General features: G+C 40.7%; 1 protein-coding gene across 1 annotated transcript in view; it reads right to left on the reverse strand.

The window, feature by feature from the left end:
* lamc1 (laminin, gamma 1) overlaps positions 1-21427 on the reverse strand; it is a 185870-nt gene that overhangs the window by 40888 nt on the left and 123555 nt on the right. Inside the window, exons 7-12 of the mRNA XM_055642147.1 lie at positions 17554-17652; positions 12829-12965; positions 9997-10119; positions 9580-9769; positions 8116-8228; positions 4909-5130 (exon numbers count right to left, since the gene is read on the reverse strand). Coding sequence (XP_055498122.1) covers positions 4909-5130; positions 8116-8228; positions 9580-9769; positions 9997-10119; positions 12829-12965; positions 17554-17652 — 884 coding nt within the window. The remainder of the gene's footprint in view (positions 1-4908; positions 5131-8115; positions 8229-9579; positions 9770-9996; positions 10120-12828; positions 12966-17553; positions 17653-21427) is intronic.

Raw genomic sequence — 21427 nt, forward strand, 5'->3', positions numbered from 1 at the left:
GACAATGTCATCCACTGGGCCCACGGCCGAGCCTCAGAGGCTCCGAAGTCGGGTCGCCGCCGCCGCAACGCCACCACAGCCCCGAAGTTGGCCAGCCTCGCGTTGGTAAGTCCTGGCTGGCTGCCTCCGGAGCCTCGATATCAGTCCCAGTTGGAGGCCGCCAGCTCCGCCATTAGGCCTCAGCGCAGACGGAGACGGGGGATACAACAAGAAAAGGTCGAATCCCCCCAAAGGAAGAGACTAAAACATGTTTCTCACACCCCCCCCCCCCCCCACCACACACATACACAACCTAAATAAACTAAAATTTACTAAAACAGAATAAAACAAAAAAGAAAAGAAAAAACAAACGGACTGCAGGCGAGCCATGGCTGATCCATTATTCAGTAGGTTTCAGTAAGATTTCTCCTCATCATTCTAAACTCTAATGAGTGCAGGCCCAGTGCCATCAAATGCTCCTCTAACCCGATCATAGCCGGGATCATTCTCGTAAACCTCCTCTGGACCCTCTTCAGCAAAGATCCTAGAGGAGCAAGATAGACCACTCCTTCGAAATTCAATGGGCTGGCGTGTAGTACGTGACGGAACGTCACGGCCGCCATTTTTTAGGGCGACATGCGACTTCCGGTATGCCACCCGCTGTGATCCAAAGCAAAGATTATAGAGCTCCGCTATAATCTTTGATCCAAAGCAAAGATCCTCGAGTATCTTGTAGCGGGAACAGCCCCCTCCTTTGCGTAGTTTCCCTTGCATTGTATTGCTTTAACACACACTGCACAAAATTAAATTTAACGTATACATATTATATATATTTATATGAATGTGTGTCTGTGTGTGAGAGGCAAGTTACAGATAGTTAAGTTTATTCTCATGGATCAGAAGCTACTTTGATTTAAATAATCACTATTAATTTATTTGTCTTGTAAGATGATATACATAAACCATAAAGGCAATTATATATATAATTATATAGTAATAATATATATATGCATATATATATTTTATACACACATATATATATACACATACATATATACACACATACATATATACACATACATACATACGTATACACATACATATGCACACATACAAATACACACATACATATGGATACATTTATATGCATACATACACACATATAAACATATATATACATACATATATACACACATATACATATACATGCATATATACACATACATGCATGCATATATATACACATACATATATATTTATACATATGATTAACATGTAGAGGAACCAACGAGAGAGCAGGCTATTTTAGACTGGGTATTGAGTAATGAGGACGGGTTAGTTAGCAATCTTGTTGTACGTGCCCCCTTGGGCAAGAGTGACCATAATATGGTTGAGTTCTTCATTAGGCAGGCAGTGACTAGTGGGGTACCGCAAGGCTCAGTACTGGGACCCAAGCTATTTACAATATATATTAATGATCTGGATGAGGGAATTGAAGGCAATATCTCCAAGTTTGCGGATGACACTAAGCTGGGGGGCAGTGTTAGCTGTGAGGAGGATGCTAGGAGACTGCAAGGTGACTTGGATAGGCTGGGTGAGTGGGCTAATGTTTGGCAGATGCAGTATAATGTGGATAAATGTGAGGTTATCCATTTTGGTGGCAAAAACAGGAAAGCAGACTATTATCTAAATGGCGGCCGACTAGGAAAAGGGGAGATGCAGCGAGACCTGGGTGTCATGGTACACCAGGCATTGAAAGTAGGCATGCAGGTGCAGCAGGCAGTGAAGAAAGCGAATGGTATGTTAGCTTTCATAGCGAAAGGATTTGAGTATAGGAGCAGGGAGGTTCTACTGCAGTTGTACAGGGTCTTGGTGAGACCACACCTGGAGTATTGCGTACAGTTTTGGTCTCCAAATCTGAGGAAGGACATTATTGCCATAGAGGGAGTGCAGAGAAGGTTCACCAGACTGATTCCTGGGATGTCAGGACTGTCTTATGAAGAAAGACTGGATAGACTTGGTTTATACTCTCTAGAATTTAGGAGATTGAGAGGGGATCTTATAGAAACTTACAAAATTCTTAAGGGGTTGGACAGGCTAGATGCAGGAAGATTGCTCCCGATGTTGGGGAAGTCCAGGACAAGGGGTCACAGCTTAAGGATAAGGGGGAAATCCTTTAAAACCGAGATGAGAAGAACCTTTTTCACATAGAGAGTGGTGAATCTCTGGAACTCTCTGCCGCAGAGGGTAGTCGAGGCCAGTTCATTGGCTATATTTAAGAGGGAGTTAGATGTGGCCCTTGTGGCTAAGGGGATCAGAGGGTATGGAGAGAAGGCAGGTACGGGATACTGAGTTGGATGATCAGCCATGATCATATTGAATGGCGTTGCAGGCTCGAAGGGCCGAATGGCCTACTCCTGCACCTAATTTCTATGTTTCTATGTTTCTATTATTTTCCAACGATCAATAGATTTACGATCAGTTCCTGTGGATTGGAGGATAGCTAATGCTATCCCACTTTTCAAGAAAGGAGCGAGAGAGAAAACGGGGAATTACAGACCAGTTAGCCTGACTTTGGTGGTGTGAAAGATGCTGGAGTCAATTATTAAAGATGTAATAATGGGGCATTTGGATAGCAGTAAAAGGATTAGTCCAAGTCAACATGGATTTATGATTTTACAATGCATTTAAGCCTCTCCCATTTTTATGAGATGAATTCCTGGAATATGTAAGAAGTTTATTGTAACCTAGTGCTACTTGCCTGAACAATGGATGATATATCACTTAAATGCAATTGTTTTCAGTTGTGTGGAGAGATCCTGTATATTGAAAATGCGTTTTGGCTCTAATATGTCAATTTACCTTAAATGTAGAAGAGCTTATTAAAATCTTCTTACAAAGACCATTAAGTATTTTCTATCTATCCTCTTTTGGACCCAAGGCATAGCAGAGCTGCCAACTCTCACGAAGAGGTAAGGGAGGGAGAGATGGAAGGGAGGGAGAGAGGGAAGGGAGGGAGATCGCGAAGAGAGGGGGAGAGAGAGAGAGAGAGAGAGAGAGAGAGAGAGAGAGAAGAGGGGAGCGAGAGAGATCGAGAGGAGGGGAGAGAGAGAGATCGAGAGAAGAGAGGGAGAAGGGGGGAGAGGGAGAAGGGGGAGGGAGGAGGGGAAAGGGACAGAAGGGGGGAGGGAGAGGGGGGACAGGGACAAGGGGAGAGGGAGAAGGGGGAGAGGGAGAGTGGAACGATAGCACATTATAACGCGCAGCCGTCCCATTCCGACCAAAGATTATAGAGCAGAGCTCCACTAGTATCTTTGATTGCGGCCGCCGCCACCGAACCCCCCGACCCACCATTGCACCCAAAGATGATAGAGCAGAGTTATATAATATTTGATTGCACCCTTCTTCACGGCGGGCTTGTGATCTTTGCTTGTGATGTCTTGTATGTATGTGAGTGTTGTTTGCTATGTCCCTATGTTCGAGGAATATAATGGGTAACAGCCGCCCATTCTCGGACTTGAATCTGAGCTCGAAAAATCTCCTGGTCACTGGACCTAATGTGTCCGCGGGCCATATTGTGGAGACTAATCCCATACAAAACAAAACCAAAAACGTACAGAAGTGTTAAAATTGTCTTTATTATTGTGGTGAGTAAAGAACTATTAAAAATAAGTCTAATAACTTTCTAATGTACCGACAAACCAAGTTTCCCAATGGCCGTTGATGGGAGAACAGAAAATAACATTTTCACGACAGAATATCGACTGAAAATAATAAAAATATTTTCTCACCTTTCTTTTTTATTGGGGAACCTAAAGAATGACAGGTCGGGTCGTTTAGATTTACGATTAGAATACTTGATAGCAGAGCAGTGAGATGAAATTTAGATAAGGACGCCATGACAGTGTGGGGGAAGCCCAATAAATGCCTCGAAATATGGCGTCGACGATCACACACGTCATACTACGCGTTTTTCGAGGAGTGGTCTATCTTGCTCCTCTAGGATCTTTGCTCTTCAGCACATCCCTCCTCTGACATGGGGCCCAAAACCATACAGTACTCAAAAAGTGGTCTGACCAGTGCTTTATAAATCATCAGCATTACATCCTTGCTTTTACATTCTAGTCCTCTCGAAATGAATGCTAACATTGCATTGTGAAACATCACTGGTCACCGGCAGCCAACCAGAAAAAGCCCTCTTTAGTCCCACTCTTTGCCATCTGCCATTCAGCCAACCTTCTATCCATGCTAGTATCTTCCCTCCAATGTCATGAAGAAAATTAGTGAGTCGTTGAAAAGACATGGGAACACTTTCAAATAAATTGAAGCAATTTTTTGATATAATCACCACAATACTTTGGGAGCACTTGCTGCAATGTCTTTTACATCATTAACATTCATGATAACGGCAGGCAAATACTGCCAATTTATACAGCATACCCTTCAGAAAAAGGGATCACTTCTCTAATACCTTGCTTTCAACGATACTCAGACTTGGGCAGTATGCACATAACCAAAGGTGCTATTAAGGATAAGAGCACATGAATGAAATAAATGGACTTTACTTTTTGTCCCATTTAGATCTTTGTTTCACTGTCGGGGCTACATCAGAGGGAATGATTCTCATCAACCTATACAGGATAAGTATATAGATTGATGTGAATCTTTCCCCCTGATGTAGCCCCGACAGCGAAGCAAAGATCTAATGGGACTAAAAATAAAATCAATTTATTTAATTCATCTACACTATAAATGAATTAAACTGGCAAATGCAAACAGGCACCCACCAGGCTAAGAATATGATGTTATATTGGCAGAAATAAGAAATAGAGGAAAACATACAAAAGGTTGAAGGCTGGGAACACCATTGCATAAAACATTGGAACCTATTTTCACAAGATTTTTCCAGCACAAACTCTCCTCACTCACCACTTTCAGGATCGCAGGTATTACTATGTGCATTACAGCTGCAGGGCACACAGGGACTGAATGAGCCACGATCAGGATCATCCCTCCTGTAACCCAAAGCGCACTGTTCGCAGAACTGCCCCCGATATGCAGTTGGACAAGTGCATTGTTCCACCCACTCAGCAGGGCTTCCGGAGCCAGGCCGAGCACTATGCAGAGTTACGTCATCTAAGTAGCCACGGCCTGCAAGGGAACAGACAAATGTTTGGCAACACATAACCTAACATTCACTGCCATGCAAATATTTGAACAACAGTAGCAAAAGGTAATCATACTCCAAAACAATGAAAACATACAACAAAATTAAAGACTTCAACATAAACGGCTCATGTTCATAAGATCATAAGTGATAGGAGCAGAATTAGGCCGTTCAGCCAATCATCTACTCCACCAGTCAATCATGGCTGATCTATCTCTCCCTCCATTCTCCTAACCTCAGACACCCGTATTAATCAAGAATCTATCTATCTCAGTCTTAAAAATAACCATTGACTTAGCCTCCACAGCCATCTGTGGGAATTAATTCACCACCCTCTGACTAAAGGAATTCCTCCGCATCTCCTTCCTAAAGGAACATCCTTTAATTCTGTAGATATAACCTCTGGTCCTAGCCTCTCCCACTAGTGAAAACATCCTCTCCACATCCACTCTATCCAGACCTTTCACTATTCGGTAAGTTTCAATGAGGTCCATCCTAATCCTTCTAAACTCCAGCGAGTAGAAAGTTTCCTCACTCAACTTCTCTGCTTCTTTCCATCAATAAAAAATGCTTCAAAGCTGTGCCATTTCAATAAAATTTTAGTCATGCAAAGAAATCCTTTCCTTCCTGGCTCAACATTAATTTTTCCATACCCATTTGCGAAATAATAACTAATGTTTCTTGAGATTAAAAGAAAATTACGTTGCTTTGGAGTAAAAAAGAAATGTTTTAGATGTTTGATTGAAGTGTGATTGATTAATCTCACTGTGAAATGGACTAGCAAAGCACTCAGTTGTGTCAAACTGCCACATCAAAGCAACAGAACCACCTCACATCTATGGTCAGATCCAAACACTTAAGAGAGCTCAGGAGAAATTAAGGGCACTAAAATCAGACCAGTTCACTAGACTGGAGAGCTTGCCTTCACAACTTTTCAAAAGTAGGTGGCAGCGGTGATAGTGGACGCTTTCAAGATGTTTGTCTAAAATTCCCTTGATTTTTGAACTAGTCCCAGCAGACTGAAGATGAGAAATATAACACCACTATTCAATAAAAGAAAGGCGGGGGTGAGGGGGGAAATGCAATGAAGCAATATGATTTTCCTGATTAGTTGTCAGCAACGTGGACCTAGCAGCAGCGTGGTTATAAAATTATACCATGATTAGAGTAAACATGCTTTTAAGAAAGGGAAATTGTGTTCGAGAAATCTACTGTGCGATTATTGAGAATGTAACTAGATGAAACAAGTGAATTTACTATTTCAAATAACACTTGAAATGCAAATGTATGGCAAAGATTTGTTACATACAATTATAGCTCACAGGTATTGCAACATTATGACATGGATAAAGGATAGAAACATAGAAACATAGAAATTAGGTGCAGGAGTAGGCCATTCGGCCCTTCGAGCCTGCACCGCCATTCAATATGATCATGGCTGATCATGATCATATTGATGGGTTGGTTAAAAGCAGCAAAAACAAGGTAAGAAAGAGGTCGACAAAAATGCTGGAGAAACTCAGCAGGTGAGGCAGCATCTATGGATTGAAGGAACAAGCGATGTTTTGGGTCTAGACCCTTCTTCAGAGAAAGATAGAAAGGTGGCAATTACAAGTTCAATGCCATAAGGTACAGCATTGAGCTCCCAACTTTTCACAATTTATATTAATGACTTTTTAAAAAGACAATGAGACATATCAACGTGTTCATTGCATAGAGATAAGTAGGATATTGAAAGCAGGAATGGGACATTTAAAGATTAAGTTGGTAAGACGACGACAGACGAAACATAATGTGCACTAAATATGAAGTTATTAACTTTGATAAAAATTAGGGTTAAATGGTCCAATGTCCTTTACAAATGTTTTGGAGTGCAAAAGGCAATAACGGTATTATTTTACAGTTTTTTTCTGAGACAAACTTAGAAGACTAGATATGGTTTTGGTCTCCATATTGAAGAAATTATGCAGTTGTCTTGGAGTAAGTGCAGCATATTAATTTTACTTATTTCTAAAAAAAAAGGATAAGGGACTGGGTAAGATTGTACTAAACCCCACAAAGTAAAGGAGGACAAGAATCTCAATCCAAAAGATTCCAAAAGAGATTAAGAGTGTTAATCTCTTTTGAAATCTTGGAGACCCTAGAGTCTAAAATAGATCAATATTGTAAATGTTGTGGAGCCATTTCCTAAAGCTGGAGAATATGGAATTAGGGGAAGTGAATACAGATATAGGGATTGATGTTTAGGATGGAAATGAACAGAATATATACTCAGTTACAGATCTTTGGAGTTCTCTACTTACAGGGCTAGGTCATAAGTGATAGGAGCAAAAAAAGGTCATTTGGCCCATCAAAACCAGTCCACCATTCAATCATGACTAATCCATCTCTCCCTTCTAACTCATTCTCCTGCCCATCTCCCCATATCCCGACACCTGTACTAATCAAGAATCTATCTAACTGTGTCTTCAAAATATCCATTGACGTGGCCTCCACAGCCTTCTGTGGCAAAGAATCCCACAGGTTCGCCACCCTCTGACTAAATAAATTCCACCTCATCTCCTTCCTAAAGGAACATCCTTTAATTTTGAGGCTATGACTTCTCATCCTAGACTCTCCCACCAGTGGAAACATCCTCTCCACATCCACTCTATCCAAGCGTTTCATTATTCAGTAAGTTTATCCAGGCCTTTCACTATTCGGTAAGTTCACCCAAGCCTTTCACTATTTGGTAAGTTTTGATTGCGTTGGGTTGTGATTGTGCAGTACTTCAAATACAATCAAATCTTAGACCAGCAGACCTACGAATCAAGGAAAATGGGAATTTACAGAAAAATAGTTAATGTGCAGAATCACCCATACCGCATTGACAGGCAAAGGCTTACGGACAATGTGGTCTGTTTCTGTTTCAATTTCTTGCACCTTATGTGCATTGTTAACTGTGCTGCAAACGTCTTGGGAGTACTTACTATTTTTGTTGTATGTTCCACGAATTTTAATAGCTGTCAGATTGTGAAGAAGCCTTTGAAATTCAAAAGAGGAAAGTTGAGGCCTCCAGGGATAACTTGTCACTCCATGAAGTCTGCAAATAGACAAAAAATGCATTTCAAACATTGTACATTTTCAGGTTACAAACAAAAGCACCCACGACTTCAGACTAGGTTTAAAAAAACTATTTATTTTGGGTATTTTACAAAGCTATAAGCTTCTATTGAATTGGATTGTGTAAAGGCAAGCAGATTCATACAGGTGGTGAGCACAGTCTGTTCCTAATAAAACAGATATTGCTTTGAACACATGAGACTGGGTGGTCCAGAGAAAGACATCAAGTTTTCACTTCCAAAACGCAGCATTCAATTTAGCAGAAGCAGATGCAATATGCTTTAAATTATAACACTGTCATTTCCTTTTTTGGATTGATAAACAAACATACACCAATAAAGTTACAGAATGGGCTAAAGTGCAAATGCAGATCAAGCAACTCTTCCTGTAACTTCCCTAGGGGTAGTGCAGGATAAATGAAAAAACATAGAAATACTCAGATTGTATTCAGCATTTCTTCCCTCCCTCCCTCACATCTAAACTATACATTGTCACTATGGTGTGTGGTCTACAAATATGATAACAATTTCAATGCTGCAACTGAGGAGTTATGCGCTTGTCTCACTTAGGCAATTTTTCAGGCGACTGCCGACGACCTGAAAAACCGGCGACTGTCAAAGTGGAACACACACACACACACACACACACACACATCGCATCCTTCACCAGCCCGTTAGGCAGGCGGGGGACAGGGCAAGCGGGGGGGAAGCGCAGTCTGAAATTCACACGGTGCACCAATGTGACACACACACACACCGCGATGAACAGGAAGATTGATGCTGTAATTAAGACGGTGAAAGCACAGTGTACGGGAAGGGTCACGTAAGTCCTTTAAAAAAGGGGGGGGGGAAGAAGGAGTGGAGAAAACTTTTAAGAAGCTAGAGATACACAGCTGTGAAGCTCGGCAGAAATTAACATTACCAGTCAGTTATCCTTGGTTCTGAAAACTACTGCTTATGTTTTTTTTCCCCCAATGAGCCAATGAAATTCACCGGTCAGCACCGGCTACAACCTACGAGAACCTTCGACCTCCTGCAACCCACTAGGACCTCGTGGTGACTTCTCGCTACTCTCCATGGTGGCTTCATTCTGGTCATGCTGAAAAATTTGCATAGTCGAAAAAATTTGCATAAGTGGTACAGGCCCATTAGGTTTCCAACAAAGTGTGCAAGACTCCACTGCTCATTAATAAGCTACCAGAGTGTAATGAGTACATTTGGACTGCTGAAAACTGTAAAGTGCAGAACAAGTGCATTCATCCTCGTTAGACATTCAGCTCAGGTTTTAATGGCTCTGACAATAGTATCATTATGTTCTGTATTCTATTTCACCTGAAGACGTAGTTCTGACGGCTTTCTGTGGGTAACTGGTTTCCCTGAGCAAATAATGGGACTGTCACTCTCAGGCCTGCTCCTTCCAGCATGATATCCTCAGCTGATAAACGGGTGTTTGTCTTGTCCACGTGGAAAGTGAAAGAGAGGTTCTGACCATAACTCATCAGCTGATCACCCAAAAAATGTGCTGGGGAAAAACAAAAGTGGGAAATTAATTACTCTGTGTGTAAGAGTCTACGATTGTGATGCAGTTTTTAAAATGCACATTAGCCTTTGCTTTCAGATCTTCAACTTTTACTGCTGATTTCATGAAAATAGTTCCGCATTATGAAATAGCAATTATCAAATCAACTCTATTCATTTTCCCGGGGGAAAAAAGAGATAACAATTTGTGGATTTATTTAATTTACATACCAGGAGCAATGTAGTAAATGGGAAAATAATCATTAGAGATCACAGAGATGTCACGCCTCACTGGAGACCATTGCGGCTGAACCGCAGCACCATCTTGCTGTTCAGCCGACCATCCATCATCACCTGCAAAGAGACAAATAAACAAGCTCTTACCATTATATTGCAAGCACAGCAATTTACTGGCCTCAGGCCTATCATGAGTTTTTTTTTAAAGAACTACAACTACCATGCTGGCAGCTGCGATTTTCATTTATGCATCACTATTAACTTCTAAAACACCCAAAGATGTTTTACTAGAGCACCAGTGAATAAACAAAATGTTGATATTATCCTAATATCACATTTGATATCAGATGGCAGATGAGCAGATATGTGATCAAACAGGCACATTTCAAGATGATTCTTAGAGAAGGATAAAAGAGCAGAGGTTTAAGGAAATTCCAAGGACTTGAAAACAGAGAATAGCCACTAAATGTGTTGGGGATAAGTTAAAGGATAATCAAGAGGTCACAGCTAACAGAACAGAGATATTGCAAAGGGCTTAAGGACATTATGCAGTTAAGGAGGGATCAGACCCTAAAGAAGAGGAACTGGATCGGAGAGATAGTTGAAAATAAATGAGAAGTTGAACCTTTTGAGGAATTGTTTTACTGGAATCTATAAATTGCTAAGAACATCAATAATTGGGGCGATGAGAGGCAGGATGCAGCATATCTTGGAGGTGCCTCACAGCCTCCTTCACTCCAGGGAAAACAGATCGGGCCTATCCAATCTTTCTTCTAATTCAAGCAACATCCTGTGAATCTTTTCTGTACTCTCTCTAACCTACTCACATCTTTCCAGTAATGTGGCAACCGGAACCACATTCCAACTGCAGCCCAATCAGCATTTTATACAACTTTAATATGATGGTCTAATCTTGCATTGATCAAAGGAGACAAGCAAGCCCTCTATCACCAACCTATTGACCAGTGTTACCACTTTTAGGAAACTATGTACTTGTACCCAAAGGTCTCTACGTTCAACAACACTCCAGAGGTCCCTCCTATTCTCTGTTTATGTCCTGCCCTGATTTAATGCCCCCAAATACTTTCTTCATACTTATTAAATATAAAATACATCTGCCATTCCCTTGTCCACTTTCTCAGTTGATCTGTATCCTGTTGTAACCATAAACAGCCTTCTTCTCCGTCTACTATACCATCAATTTTGGTGTCATCTGCAAACTTATTAATCATGCCATATTCATACTCATCCGAGTTATTAAGTACATGACAAACAACATGGGACTCAGTATTGATCCCTGCTGCACAACACTGGTAACAGGTCTCCAACCTCCTACCACAACCAAACCAATTTTGTATCCAATTCGCTTTCTCACCCTAAATCCCATGTGTTCCAACTTTTCAGATCAATTACATGCGAGACCTTGTCAACGACCTTGCTAAAGTCTTTGCGGACAAGCTCTACTACACTGCCCACATTAATCCCATTGATCACCTCTTCAAAACAGTCAATTATAAGGTGCTTCAGGTCACTATCACCTAATCACAGGCAATTAAAGGAGGGTGATAAATGATGGCCTTCCCACTAATGCCAAAGAAATACATATTTAGAAAAAATATAAGTCCTGCATGCCATCATTAGAAATCTGATTGTATGAATACAAACAATGCTCCAGATTAAGATGGCCAAGAGGTTGGAATAGATGCAAGTAATGTTGATGAGGATGGCAAAAGTTGGAGATGCTGCCGTACCTCCAAGTTTGAGAATGGAAATGACATCAGACCTGAAGGAGCGGGAACAACTCCAGAAGAGAGGTAACAGCTACCAAATGGACTTAACATGACACTACAAATGGAAGCTGAGTGGTCAGCAATTTAGTTGGAGTAGATTCAAGGGAGATGAAAATAGGAGAATGCTGCAAAATCTGAACTGATGCTGAGAACTTTGGAAGTCTGGCCCAAGAGGAATGAGGGCGGCAGCAGATTATTTTGACCAGATGATCACAATCCTAATGACAAAGTTATCCGTGAATATCTAACACTTTCTATTGTGTAGGGAGTATTTTGCAAATGAGAACAGAACAGAGAACAGAGGTTGATTATGGAAATGTCTGCAGTTCTGAGCAGGCTCTGGTTGTGCTTTATAGTCAGATTTATTCATAAATGACTAAACAGGTTGTTCCTTACATTTGTTCAAGTCAGCATTCCCAACGGTTCTACATTACTCACGGTGAAATTAGAGTAATGGTTTTAAGAGGCATAGGATGTTAATGGGGAGAAAGAGACTGACAATCAGATATGTAGTTGAAGGCACATCATGGTGAATGGAAAAGCAAAGATTAGTTAATTGAGATTATGGAAAGGCAGAAGTGAAATGAAAGGTCAATTCTGCTTAAAACACAGGACAGATATAGGCGGTAGGAATGGCTGGCAGAGGAAGGATGTTGGTGGAGACAGGTAAAAGGAAATGATCAAAGCCATCCTGTGTTTGAAACAATTATTAGCAGCAAGTCTATGTGAGCTGTGCTGTTGGAACCCAGTTTATTGTCACGACATATTTATTTGGCAGTTCACCAAGAAATCAGTGAAGCAACTAAAAGAATTAATATAAAGTATAATATCTACATGAAAATTCGTCCATTTATAGTTGGTTCATGACATGTTTGACAAAAACAGTTCACAGAGAATGTAATCATTTTTCATCAAGCAAAGTTTCAACTGGGGCATGACCTGGGTGTCGTTATATTTACCAACTCAGGCTCAAATCATTTTCAAAGTTCAGCAAAACAGAGTTTTGAGTATCAAACGTTAAAAATCTCATTAACACCTTCATCAAAGCTTGAGGTGATCTGCTCTATTCTGTAGCCCTCTGCTTTGTTACAAACAGATGAATGGCCAAAGCAGAAGCAGGCAGTGCAGCCATGGTCGTTCTGGGGGTCCAGGTTGAAGAACCCAGGCTTGCATCTACAAAAAAAAGAAAGATCATTCTTGTAAACATACTTATCGATAATCAAATTGTTGATTTTATGAATAAATAATCAATGATTCAGATAATGCAATTCCCAAATCAACTGTATATACAATCTTTACATGTATGTGTTTTGTGACCTTCAATCCTTTACCCTCAATCAAGGCAAGCCTCAATTAACCTGATTTAATTCATGCAAAGAGTTTTCTCCTTCATAAAGGAACTTAGCAGATATTGGTTTACACTGAAAATAGACACAAAATGCTGGAGGAACTCAGTTGGACAGGCAGCATCTCTGGAGCGAAGGAATGGGTGACGTTTCGGGTCAATAACTTCAATTTTCCAGGCCCCCACTCCCTCATCTTTACCCAACTCACACACCCTTCGTCTCTTCAATTACTTCCGTTCTCCAGGCCCCCACTCCCTCATCTTTACCAGTCTGAAGAAGGGTCTTGATCCAAAACATCCATTCCTTCTCTCCAGAGATGCTACCTGTCCCACTGAGTTACTTTAGCAATGTGGTGATGAACAATAATTTCAAGCCAGTCTTATACAAAATGAAGATGACAGAGGGCAGTTACTGATGTAGTTACTTTGATGTACAAACCAGCTGCTGGAAGATTCCACATATCCTGGGCAAGTTTTCAACATGTGACAAAGCTGCAGAAATTGGACCTATCAACTGAAGTTGTTCAATTTAAAAAGTTAATCTAAAATTCAAAGCAACATTGACTTTGAGGGATGGTGTTAAATGACGAATAACTAAGGTAAACTGATGACATCAAACATGCGGAGAACATAGAGAAAAGATAACACAGCTGGACAAGTTCCAGATCTTTAAAATGTTGAGACATGGTTGCAGATGCATGCAAGCTATTTGACTTGGAGTGTGTCCACAATAAGGAAATAGATTTCAAATTAATCGGCATCGAGTGAGAAATGAAATGAATGTTTCTCAATAGTGGATATCGCGAATGGACTGTGATCCAGTTAAGACACTGCCAGTAAAAAATGAAAAAATATTTGCATCTATAAAGCAGCCTTGCAACCTTGGGAAATGATTAATGAATTCCTTTGAACAAAGTTCAGGTTAAAACGACTATTTGAAAACAATTTACCAAACAATAAGCCAGTATATAATTATTTAAATGTAAAAACATTACAATACAGGAAATGTGGCAGCCAAGCCAAATTATATTACATATTTTAATCTTTTTTGCTTTTTTATCTATATTTGGATTTTTATTAAAAGCATAGGATTACAATTCTGTAAAAAAAAAAGCAACCCAGGAAAGACTGCTAGACGAGTCATTTGTTAAGAGATCCCCCAAGTCAATTCAAACCATTGTATTTACTCAGTTCCAAACACCAATGCAAAATTTAATCACAGGGGAAACAGGACCCACCAGCTGCCAGATCCTAGAATCAGATTACCTTCTGATATTTGCAAGTGAAAATCAACAAAAAAATTTTGACCGAAAGATTTAGGCTGATACTCTTACAAATCTTGTGGAATCCAGATTCCTGCAGGCACCAAGATTTTAAGGCAATTAAAATACACCTTTCTTCAATTGTGAATAGATGTAAAATCTTTGTGTGAAAAAAAATAAAAAATGAATCATTTGATATGCTGGTCCTTAAATGGATCCCTTCTTAAAATTATTAAAATGAACAAAGCTAAATTAACCTCTTCTTCCAACAGAAACGTTCTGAAATAAGGTGACAACTATTCTTCAAAGATCAGTGACCACCACCTTACTTTTCCCTTCTAGTGCTGCAGAAATGAAGTAAAGCCTCTTAGTATTGGAATCATAAAATTAAGAAAATACAGGTGCCGGCTATTTAGCCCATTGACCTTTTTTTAAGAACAAGTCAGTTGGACTCCCATCCCCCAACCTATCCCCTGTAGACCTACCGTTTTCATTATATCAGAAGTATGATAGCCATAACTGTATGATAGCCATAACTGAACCTGTTTTCAAGCAGTGCATTTCAGATCCTATCTACTTGATGTACGAAAAAAAATCTTATCTCAACTCTTCTTTTGCCATCTTCCTTAAATCTGGGTAGAATTGTTTCTACATTTTGTCCAGACGCTATGAACTTTGATTGACAATTCTCAAATTCCATCTTGGGTATTTCAGGCTTAAGATGAACAAAATCAACTTCTCGGTTACCATGAATCATTTTAGAAATCCAATGCCTTTATATCGATCCCTCAATTTAAAGTTGCAAACATCTTTCCTTTGGCACTCTGTGCCTCTTATCCATAGAGCTTCAAATAACATATGATACATTAACACGCAGTTCAATTTGTGCAGAACCTTCATCTATTTGCACACACTTACTCACCTCCTACCAGCTTGTAATGGTATTTGCCCCTGTACTTCTGTACACTTGTACCCATTGTATTACATTGCCAGTTTTCTTCCTTTCACTTTGCATTTGGCATTAAATTACTTCAATCATGACCACATCTGATCTTTAGCAAGTATTTTTGAAAACTCATGTACACAACATACACTGGATTGCCCTCAACCATCCCTGGTTTCCAAAGAACAATTAATTTACTTATGTAGAATTTGCCTTTCATCTATTTAACTTACTTTTCTTTATTTATGCATACAGTACTTGCCTAAGTAACCATTAATTTATCTTTCAGATTTTAGCTTCTAGCAATATCCCTGCTGAAGTTAATTGTTAGGCCAGTTTGGCCTCGCATCCCTTTTAAACAAATTGGAAATTTCTAATTCTCCAGTCCTCTGGTACACCCGATTATTAAGATGGATTGAAAAATTGCGGCCAAAATTAAATTCTTACCTCCCTAAGAAATGATTTATATATCTTTAATAAAAAGGAATAATAGTACTAACAAGAAAAGCATATGTGATTATGGAGAATAAAGAAGTGAACGGACAAGGATGGGCCCGGCAGCCAAGCGAGGAGGGCAGTCTTTGGAGAGCCGTTGCCCGCGTGAGTGCCGGAGGTCGGTCGAGAACGTGCCGGCAACAACAAAGAGGGACCCGTGGTTGGGGGGGGGGGGGGGGGGGGGGGGGGGGGGGGGAAGAGGGACCAAGGGACCATCGGGACTATTGAATACTTTTGTATCTTTGTCGGTGCCCTATAAGTGACAACCTTTTGCATAATTGTGTATTGTATGCAAAACAAAGAACTTCACTGTACCAGGCACTTGTGACAATAAATTATCAATCATTGCACACAACAATTTCATGGAATTTATCATAGGAAAACGTCATTCATCACGGAAAGTCAATAATGAAGCTTCAGAAACTAAAACTACCCAATCCTCAAGCCGAAAGGTTGGCTCATTGGTAGCTGCTATCAATGTTAGTTGAATGAGAAATAATGGTACCCTGCAGACAAGGTTTTTACCCTGATGACAGGTTGTACCCTTTTTACAAGCTAGAAACTGAAAAAAATGTTTCTCTCTCAATAATTTCACCTTAATTATACGTAAAAAATCATGCAAGGAAGATGATTGAGCCAATGCAGTTGGGGGACAGAGAAAGGGTGAGAGGAAAGGCAAACCCGTGTTAACATGCGGAGATTTGCCCATAATCATAATAGAACTATAATTATTAAAGGAAAGGAGGAATTCGGGTGAAGAATGTTATTCAGAGTGGCAAGATTGTACAAATCACCAGCACATGAACAAGCTGAAGCAAGAATAACAAAAACAGGTAATATTTATACACATCCATTAACAGATCATTCTAAGACACTACGTGGAAATGCGATCAAATAATTAAATTTTTCATTTTGTTTATCTTATCGTATTTGTGTGGATGTGTACGTATGTGAGTGTTGTTTGTCCCCGGGTGGCAAGGGTGGGTAAGGGTAAGGGTTTTGAGGGTCGTTTACATACTGTTGTACAATTATGTCCTGACTATCACTGTCTGTTATCATTGTATGTATGCAAATTGCTGTTAAATTCAAAATTCAAATAAAAAGATTTAAATTATTGTTATAGCTGCCAAAAAAAAAAAAAAAAATTAAATTTGACACAGCTAAATGTGTTACAAAAGGGCAGATGACCAGTGCTTGGATAAAGTAACTTTTAGAGGTTTGACATAAAGAAAGATAGGCAGAGATAGATGGAGAAAAAAAAAATCAGTCCCTCACATGCATTCCAGAGCTAATAATATAACAACAGAAGCCGTAGCCACCGAAGTTAGATCAATTAAATTTAGATATGATCACGTTAAAATGTTTCTTCAGAACTGCTATAGGTCTATTAATGGGGAAACCAGGAGAACATGAGGTATAAAAGAAAACCAAGTATAAAGAGCAACATGAAGCCAATTGAGAAGATGCGTGCGCATAATAATAAATAGAGATGCCCCAGCAATGGAAATAGAGTTGTTAGAAACGACCGCAGATGTGCCACGGGTTAACTAACTTCTATAAATTACACCTTGGTACTGCTAAGTGACAAAATAATTAAGATGGGGGGGGGGGGGGGGGGGGGGGGGCAGGAATGGTTCTGATAGGATTGTTCTATTGGGACCTGGCATGGGCCCAATGGGCTCCTTCTGTTATAATAAATAAACTAAAATAACTTACCTCTCACAGTTGAATCCCTCCACATTATTCTTACATACGCAACGTCCAGTATCGACACTGCATTCTGCTGTACTACCAGAAGGATTACAGGCACATGGTCTATCAGAAGAAAAAGCACATTAAACTTACAAGGTACACCAGATGAGCTATGCGACATTATCACAATTATGTGCAAAAGAAAACCAGTAGGCTAACATTGGTTTAATCAAATGGCAAACAATGTGAAATTCTAAAATGCGCATGAAAAATGCCAAAAATATTCAACAAATTATGCAGCATTTATGGAAAATCAGTAATATTTCAGATCAGCGACTTTTGTTAGAAGCCAACAATCAGAAGCCAAAATCCGATGGGATGGCAATGACAAGCACATTGTAACCACAGATCCCTTATTATACAAAGTTTAGGTAACAAGAGTCTTACAGTGTGGAAACAGGCCCTTCAGCCCACACTGACCTACATATCCCATCTACACTAATCCTGTCTGTGTTTGACCCATATCCCTCTAAACCTGTCCTATCCATGTACCTGTCTAAATGTTTCTCAAACGCTGTGATAGTATCTGCCTCAACTACCTCCTCTGGCAACTCGTTCCATACACCTCGTTCCATACACCCACCACCCTTTGTGTGAAAAAGTGACCCCTCTGGGTTTCTATTCAATCTTTCCCCCCTCACCTTAAACTTATGTCCTCTGGTTCTTGATTCTCCTTCCATGGGCAAGGGATTCTGTGTGTCTACCTGATCTATTCATCTCATTTTTTACACCTCTATAAGATAACCTCTCATCCTCCTGTGCTCCAAGGAATAGAGTCCTACCTGCACATCCTCTACCAATAGCTCTGACACAATACTCTAAATGCAGCCTCACCAATGTTTTGTGCAACATGATCTCCCAACTTCTATACTCAATTCTCTGACTGTTGAAGGCCAATGTGCCAAAAGTTTGACCACCTTATCTACCTGTGATGCCACTTTAAACAAACTATGTACTTGCACGCCTACATCCCTCTGCTCTACAATACTCCCCAAAGCCGTGCCATTCACTGTGTAGGCTCTGCCCATGTTAGTATTTCCAAAATGCAACAGCTCACATTTCTCTGTATTGCATCAAGCATTCCTCAGCTGACCTGTCCAACCAATCCAAACTCCTGCTGCAATTTATGACAATTAATGAAAATTAAAAATAACAAGACGCATGAAATCCGAAATAAAACAGAAATTGCTGGGAAAACTTTGCAGGTAGGACAGCAACTGCGGAAGAAGAAACAGTTAACATTACTGGTCCGAGGCTGTTCTTCAGAACTGGGAAAGAGTATTTTCAAGAGAAAGCAAGATAGAATGGTAGAAATATACATCACTGTCAGCGGGTCAGGCAGCCACCTGTAGAAGTAGAAATAGTTAATATTTCAGGTCCAGAACCAGCTCTCAAAAAAATAAAACCATCAGTTTTCAATAACTATTTAAGAAGGAACTGCAGATGCTGGAACATCGAAGGTAGACAAAAGTGCTGGAGAAACTCAGCGGGTGTGAAGTGAATCTATGGAGTGAAGGAAATTGGGAACGTTTAGGACCAAAACCCTTCTTCAGACTGATGTAGGTGGGGGGCGGGAAGAAGAAAGGAAGAGGAGGAGCCAGAGGGCTGAGGGAGAGCTGAGAACAGGAGGAGACAGTGAGGGCTACCTGAAAAATTGTAGGTCAATGTTCATGACGCTGGGGTATAAACTCCCCAAGCGAAATATGAGGTGCTGCTCCTCCAATTTCCGGTGGTCCTCAGTCTGGCCATGGAGGAGGCCCAGGACAGAAAGGTCAGATTCGGAATGGGAGGGGGAGTTGAAGTGCTGAGCCACCGGGAGATCAGGTTGGTTATTGCGGACCGAGCGGAGGTGGTCGGCGAAGCGATCACCAAGCCTACGCTTGGTCTCACCAATGTAGATCAGCTGACATCTAGAGCAGCGGATGCAATAGATGAGGTTGGAGGAGGTGCAGGTGAACCTCTGTCGCACCTGAAACAATTGCTTGCGTCCTCGAATGGAGTCAAGGGGGGAGGTAAAGCGACAAGTGTAGCATTTCTTGCGGTTGCTAGGGAAAGTGCCCGAGGAGGGGGTGGTATGGGTGGGAAGGGACGAATTGACCAGGGAATTACGGAGAGAGCGGTCTTTGCGGAAAGCAGACAGGGGAGAAGATAGGAAGATGTGGCGAGTGGTGGGGTCACGTTTTGAGGTGGCGAAAATGACGGAGGATTATTTGTTGTATGTGACGGCTAGTGTGGTGGAAGATGAGGACTAGGGGGACTCTGCCCTTGTTACGAGAGCAGTGTTACGGGGTATTGAAGAAATCCTGGTGAGAGCCTCATCTATACTAGGGGGGGGGGAACCACCGTTCCCTGAAGAACGAGGACATCTCCGATGCCCTGGTGTGGAACACCTCATCCTGGGAGTAGTTGCAGCGCAGACAGAGGAATTAGAAGTAGAGGATGGAGTCCTTACAGGAAGCAGGGTGGGAAGAAGTGTAGCCTACATAGCTATTGGAGTCAGGGGGTTTATAGTGGATGTCGGTCAGAAGTCAGTCAATAACTGTTATTTTCTTTAGCTTTTCCTTTTTCTGCTCCTACAGTAGTATGGGCCACCCAGCTGGACCCAGTCCATGGTCATGCTATTAACAACACATTACAAGCACTTTATGCTTTTTCATCTGTGTAATGTCTGCTCTGTCACAGACAAACAAAGCATGACCCTTTCAATGAGCCAACAAGTCAGCTAAACATGTAAACCATTCATTACATAAATAAGGAGCTGTGCTCTAAAAATGATCAGATTTTCTTGAACCACAGTAAAGGGTCAGGAACAATACTATCCAAGGGAGGTTAGGAATTGAATGTTTTAAGATCTCTTCTCTAACATCAGAGAAGATTATTTGTGGAGCCTTTATCCCAGGTTGTTTGATTTATATATTAGTGAATACAAATGGAGGGTAAGTTAATAAGAACATTATGAAAACTAGTCTTGCAACCATTAGGAATTCCACAAACAGTTACTTTTTGGATGCTAGTTATGCCAGTTTGAATACCAATTCCCTCATTTGAGCAGAGACAATGTTTAAATGAATGTTTAACATGTTTAAGAGAAAACAAAAACAACAGTAACATTTATAATTATACAATTAGCAAGGGTGATCAGTGATAGACAATATCAGTTTAACTTCAAGTCAATAAATACCAACACTCTCCCCCCCCCTCCCTCCATAGGAGAGCACTTAAAATTAAGTGCGCATAAATGGGCATGAAATATCCTTAGCAAGTACTGTACGTTTTATGAGAATCCCAAGACATGCTATGTGTGCGTCAGAATCATGAAGGTAGCCAGCAAGAGAGAGGTTCCCCTTTGGGACCGGAGGAGGGTAATCTATGTGTAGAGCCAAGCGTTATGGGTGAGGTCCTAAATGAATAGTTCTCATCTGTTTTTAGCAAGGAGAAGCGTGTGAGAAATAGTGAGTTCAGGGAGGGATCATGTGGATAATCTGAAGCAAGCCAATATTCAGAAGTAGGAGGTGTAAGATATAATGGTACATACAAGGTCTGATAAATTCCCAGGACTGGATGAGATCTATCTCAGGTTGCTATGGGAAGCAAGGGGGTAGGTAACTGGAGCCCTGATGTGAATTTTGCATCATGATTAGACACGGGTCAGATTACAGGAGGATAGCTAATTGTGTTCCTTTATTTAAGAAGTGCAACAGGATAACTGCAGACTGATGAGCCTAACATCAACAGTAGGGAAATATGAAGGTATATGATTAATGTATGGAAAGGCAGGGGGTGATCAAGCATGCAGCGGAAATCCTGGGTCATGAAATTGGCTGAGGTTTTTTTAACA

Source organism: Leucoraja erinacea, chromosome 10, assembly GCF_028641065.1.
Source record: "Leucoraja erinacea ecotype New England chromosome 10, Leri_hhj_1, whole genome shotgun sequence".
Classification (NCBI taxonomy): domain Eukaryota; kingdom Metazoa; phylum Chordata; class Chondrichthyes; order Rajiformes; family Rajidae; genus Leucoraja; species Leucoraja erinaceus.